Below are 6,474 nucleotides of genomic sequence, written 5' to 3'. Positions count from 1 at the left end.
GTTTTTTTTTTCCTCACATATAGTATGATTCATTTTCAGCAAAACTTCCTACCTTTCCCATTTCTTTTTGTAGCAAAAAGTAAAAAAGTTTTTTATTACTTAATCTTACAAAAATATTTTTTTATGGTGTATCACATTAAATATTATACATAAAAAATTATGATAGTACTTTCTCAATCTAATTAATTAGACCAATAAAATTTTAATATTATAGGTGGTTTGTCCGCATCCTCAATTATATATATATATATATATACAATAAAAAAATTAAAATATTAAATTTTTTGACAACGCGATCATTTTTATCTCTCTCTCTGTGTCTCCCACTCAATTATTGTGCTTAGAGCCTTAACCACATAATCTTCTCATAACTGTGTGCTCAAAATACATGCATGAAGGATGATGGAACTCAAATTCACACTTTAAAATACTGTAACTACGTACTGTTCTTGGATCAACCACCAATTTAATTATATATTTTTATATAAATGGACAAATAAAAAAAAGGCCTCTTAGGCTCTATAAATGCTAAGGTATTATGAGCATGAAGAAGCAAGTGACTTTGAAAGTTAAAGCCAGCCAATTATAAAGCTAGGGACACATAATTTGGCCACCTTCACAATGGCCCAAAGTGTTTGTGACCTTAAGCTTCATCTTCATCCTCATCTTCTTCTTCTTCTTCTTCTTGTCTTTATTGCAACAGCATTAATATCAGTCACATCTGCAGCATTTGACAGAAGTAGTTTCCCTTCAGACTTTGTGTTTGGGGCTGCTTCTTCAGCTTACCAAGTGCTCATCATCTCTAACTCACTTCAAACAAATTAATGATCACATTCAACTCATTATATTTATTACCTCTAGCTTCATGTTGTTTTAATTACTTTCTTATCTTATTTCAGTATGAAGGTGCTTGGAACTTGGATGGCAAAGGTCCTAGCATTTGGGACACCTTCACTCACACCCAACCATGTCTCTTTCTCTCTCTCTCTGTCTCTCTCTCTCTTTCTATATATATACATTCTATATTTCTAAATATATATGTATATATGTATATATGTATATATGTATATTGTTATGATGGATATATAGGGAAAATAGCGGATGGAAAAACAGGAGATGTAGCCATTGATTTTTACCATCGTTACAAGGTTGGTATTATATTTTCACAATAATATATTTAGCGAAAGCTTCGTTGGTTTCTCATCATATATCCAAGCAATATTATATGCATGGGAGTGTGGTTGTAGGATGATGTGAAGCTTTTGAAGAGCTTGAACATGGATGCATTTAGGTTTTCCATCTCTTGGACAAGGATTCTACCAAGTATATCATTGTTCTGTGTTTTTATCTTTTTCATGATAAAGTGGATATCTTTAATGAGATGCATTTATTTCTTTCATTTAATGACTGATGGTTTATGTATATTGTCTAAATATATAAATGGCAGCTGGAAGTCTGAGTGGTGGAATTAATAGGAAGGGCGTTGAGTTTTTATAATAATCTCATCAATGAACTCTTAGCTCTTGGTAATGTTTTAAATCAAGTCTTTATATGTATATCATTATCTAATCAAATCACTCAATATATATATATATATCTGTTGGTAATGTTTTAAATCAAATCTTTATATGTATATCATTATCCAATCAAATCACTCAATATATATATATATATATATATGTCGGCAGGAATGAAGCCTTATGTTACCATCTTCCACTGGGACACACCACAAGGATTGGAAAGCAAATATGGTGGCTTTTTGAGCCGAAATATTGTGTAAGTGATTATTATAATTATTGTTTGAAAGTACATTTTCCAATGAAATGTTTAATTTATTGAATAAAACTATTGTTTATAGGGATGACTACCGTGATTTTGCCGAAGTTTGTTTTAAAGAGTTTGGAGACCGAGTAAAGCATTGGATCACGTTCAATGAGCCATATTCTTATTGTTCTCGTGCTTATGATATCGGAACATTTGCCCCCGGTAGGTGTTCACCATGGGCTGGAAATTGTACTGCTGGAGACTCCGGACGTGAACCTTACATTGCTTGTCATAATATATTACTTGCTCATGGTGTAGCAGTCAAAGTATACAAAGAAAAATATCAGGTGTGTACATACGTAAATACATTAATAATTATTAATATATATATATATATCTCTACATATATACATATATAAAAATCAACTCAATTTAAAAAATAAAATAAATAAAATTTTGAATTTTATACTCTATTCACTCGTACGTATATAACTAACAAATGAAGAGAAGAGATTAAAGAATATTTTGATTTTTTTAAATAAAAGTTGTAATGAGAGGCAAGTCAACATGATTTTTACAAGGTATAATTAATATTTCAGTATTAAGGGTAAACTAGAAAATCAAACCAATAAGTTTTATAAGATTCCATCTTAATTAATTAAAAATAAAAATAAAAATTGGAGCTTCTTTTTATCTTTTAAAATTTTAAGCATTAAAAAAATAAAAAAAAATCACCCTTGATGCAATGAATGATATTTAAATTGCCATACAATCAATGCAGGTTAAACAGAAGGGATTAATCGGTATAACACTAGTGACTAACTGGTTCATACCCTACTCCAATTCCAAAGCTGATATTCTTGCCCAACAGAGATCTCTAGACTTTATGTTTGGATGGTAAGAACCATTTATACATTCATAAATATGTAACATAATAATATCTATAAAATAATAATTAATTGATGACTAATTAATTAAACTTGGTGTATAGGTTCATGGATCCTTTAGCATATGGAAACTATCCTTCAAGCATGAGAATGACTGTGGGAAATCGTTTACCAAGATTTACAAAGGAGGAGGTTGAAATCGTCAAAGGATCATATGATTTCATTGGACTTAATTACTACACTACTTGGTATTCTCAAAGTGTTCCTCCCATTAATTCCTTGGTTAACACAAGTTACTCTTCTGATTATCAAACTAATCAATCAGGTATACACACACACACACACACACATTACTTGAATGAGATTTTATTTCATTATTACAGTAGAAATTAGTTTTATATACTTTTGATGTTTTTCCAAATAGTGACCGGTGTTCGTTTGGGAAAGCCTCTTGGTCCTACAGTGAGTGATTTATTTATGAAATATATTTGATGTTGCATCTATTTATTTATCTATTTATTTATCTGATCATTAAAAAGTATTTGATTGAGATAAAATTGGATCACACTACAGGCTGCTTCAGGTTGGCTCTTCATCTACCCACCAGGGATAAGAAATCTTTTGTTGTATATCAAGGATAAATACAACAACCCTTTGATATATATCACAGAAAATGGTTAGATTTTATTAAGTGAGATTAAGAAATTAATTGAGAGAAATTCATTATAAACAAACTAACTATTTTTTCAATTTATTTTTAGGTGTTGATGATAATAATATCAAGGATTTGCCACTTAAGGATGCGTTGGAAGACAATGTCAGGGTTTCTTTTTACTATGGGCATCTTCGATATCTACAGAGTGCAATCAAGTATGCTAAATTTAAATGCATTTTTAAGTTTAGTTATGATATTATTATTTATTATTATAATTAATTATTTTTTTATTACAGAAAAGGAGCAAATGTAAAAGCATATTTTGCATGGTCATTTTTGGATGATTTTGAATGGGACGCTGGCTTCACTGTTCGGTTTGGTCTTGGTTATATTGACTATAATGATAATTTAAAAAGATATCCAAAGAAGTCAGCTCTTTGGTTCCGTCAATTTCTCAAAAAATAAGTTTATGTATTAGCAAAGAGAAAATGTTTTCCTTCTATTTAAATAAAAGCGTTATTGATGTATCATTTTATTGAAAATTTAATAAAATTCTCTCGTTTTGTTTGTGTGAGTAAAATAATTATTTATTTTTTCTTTCCATTATAATAACCAAACTAAATATTTATTAAAATTATATTCAAAACAACTAACTACGAATTAACATTGTTAGAATAAAACCCATGTTCTTTTATTCGAGTTACAAAAAAGTTATCATTTTCGGGTGCCCTTTTGATGTGACATGCATATACACACAGACACACGCTATTCATATTACCACCGGCCAATTCAAGCAAGATGTTGTTTGAGTGCTTTCCATTTATTTTTTGAATTTATATATAGAAGAATAAGAATTACAAGTCTTTGTTGATGAGTCGCATATGATCATATAAGGATTTGAAAAATATTAACTGATTTTTAAAAAGTTTGCTAATTTATTTATTTTTTAAATTACATTTTACCTTTCCATCCTCATTTTGTGCTTAATTAGATGTAGGCCAAATTATTTTAAGTTCTTGAGGGTTGTATGCTTTTATGAGGATAGCAGTTTCCTGCTTTGTTTTTTTGTTTATGGGTTATATATATATATAAATTGTGATTACAGTTTATTGAATTATAAAGTTAAAGAAAACGCGCTAAAAACAATGAATGCCAAAGGATCTCTTACTATATGTACGAGTTTGCAGCTCAATTTTTGTACCAACCAGATGAAAGTGCATGAGCTTGATTAAATAAATTCTTTTGAAATAGCGAATTAGATAATTTGCTATTAACTTAATAAATAAAGTATGAACTTCTTCTATAGAATTATTTTGTTCATGATCTCAATTCAATACTAAGCAAGTCAGAACTAATTGACTGCTAAACAATCGATCAATTTCTTATTATACACACACCCTAATTATCACACTTGTTAATAGTTAACATATATATATATATATATATTTATTTATTTTATATGCTTTAAATTTTGATGTGATATTTATTTGGGTGATACTATCTATTAATGTTTAGCGGGTGCACCTAACCTCTTGTTTAGTTGTACTTTAAAAATTGGAGGATTATGTGGCATATTCTTAACATATTAATTTCTTTGTGTTGCATATAATTTGGTAAATGCTCCCTAGGCCTTTGTTATTTATCCTATTTTAAAAAAATATATATATATCCTTTTTATATATTTATTTTTAAAAATCATGAAATATTAAATAATACAAATTTATTCATTATATTTTATACATATCTATAATTTCCAATAAATCATATTCAACTATATTTTTATTAAATTGTATTTTAAATAAAATAATTTTGAAAAGTTAAAATATTTTTTTATAAATTTTAGATCATCAACCGAATTTAACTAATATTTTTAATCTATGTAAATTAATTAAAGTGGAAAAAAATATTAGAGGGAGTACATTTGTACTGAATAAAATATAATTTTTAAAATAAAAGCAGTTATATTTATTTAAAACTTTAAGTTTCACGTGCCCTATTAATTATAATTTGTTGAGATCTAACTCCCATATATATACTTCCCTAGTGAGGATAACAGTTTCCTGCTTTGTTTCTTTGTTTGTTGTCTTATCTTTTGTAGTTTGTTTCTCCATGTTCGTTTCTTTTTAATAAATTTGTGGTTTATTCACTTTTTTCAAAAAAATAAAATATATATGTATATATATATACTTCCATGTACGTATAAATATCTCAAAACATATATATATATATACACACGTTTCAAAAATAGATAACACATATATGGTTCTTTATGTTTGGTACATTTGGTGCCCAACTTTCTAAAAAAATCGAAATTTTTTTTTAATTTGTAATAATAAACATTTAAAACTATTTAAGAGGAAAACAAAATGAAGCTATTTAAATAAATATAATCTCACAATATATATAATATTTGAAAACTCAGGATCAAAAGTAGAATTTTTTGAAGTAATAACATGGAAAGATAAGAAAAATCTTATCATTGACAATTTTTTTTAAAAAAAATTATTCAAATTATTCAAGGCGCCTGTTGCACAACATTTAATGTTTGGCAGCATTAGTTAATAGTCTGATAAGCCTTTAAATCTATATATATATATATATATATTTAATAGTTTAATTTTTTCACCAATTTACAATGAATTAATATTAAGCTTTTGCCTATGGGGCCTCAAACTCAGTTTTTTCCTCTCCTGAAAAATCTCTTTCTTAAAAAAAAAGGAAAAAGGAAACAAAAGTAAGTGTATAATCTCTCATAGTATAAAAAGGAAAATATCATTGTGCTGCACTCTTCTCATTCAAAACATAATGTCACGTCCCCAACCCGGCATGGCGGCAGACAAACGGCCGTGAACCCACAGGGCAGAAACCCTTTAGGCACGTAAAACCTAAAAAACCCGCTTCAAGAAAAATAATCTAACAAATTCATGATTTACGATAACAAAAATACACTTCAAGGACTACGACAAGGTAGAAAATACAACTCAAATACACTGGAGGAAAAACACTCGATAGCCTGCTAAACTACAACCCCGAATTTTCTTCTGACCTGAAAAAAATTAAGAATAACTTAATGAGCTTTGGGGAGCCCGAAGTAAACCAATAAAAAAATATCGGGATCACAAATTGTTCAATAATCTTTAAAAACATACAAAAATGTAACATAATGGA

General features: G+C 28.1%; 1 protein-coding gene across 1 annotated transcript; it reads left to right on the top strand.

Annotated features, from left to right (window-relative positions):
• Nucleotides 1–569: 569 nt before the first annotated feature.
• Nucleotides 570–3,886, top strand: LOC120253875 (beta-glucosidase 13-like). The gene is given in 14 exon segments (XM_039262087.1): nucleotides 570–789; nucleotides 900–969; nucleotides 1,090–1,148; nucleotides 1,248–1,323; nucleotides 1,448–1,488; nucleotides 1,490–1,526; nucleotides 1,689–1,776; nucleotides 1,859–2,111; nucleotides 2,546–2,661; nucleotides 2,756–2,976; nucleotides 3,076–3,113; nucleotides 3,225–3,327; nucleotides 3,413–3,521; nucleotides 3,603–3,886. Coding segments are annotated over 14 exon segments (1,548 nt in total). The 5' UTR covers nucleotides 570–621; the 3' UTR covers nucleotides 3,772–3,886.
• The last annotated feature ends 2,588 nt before the right edge of the window (nucleotides 3,887–6,474 follow it).

Source organism: Dioscorea cayenensis, unplaced genomic scaffold (assembly GCF_009730915.1).
Source record: "Dioscorea cayenensis subsp. rotundata cultivar TDr96_F1 unplaced genomic scaffold, TDr96_F1_v2_PseudoChromosome.rev07_lg8_w22 25.fasta BLBR01000234.1, whole genome shotgun sequence".
Classification (NCBI taxonomy): domain Eukaryota; kingdom Viridiplantae; phylum Streptophyta; class Magnoliopsida; order Dioscoreales; family Dioscoreaceae; genus Dioscorea; species Dioscorea cayenensis.
The sequence above is the reverse complement of the archived record's forward strand: the minus strand, read 5'-3'. Positions and strand labels throughout refer to the sequence as shown.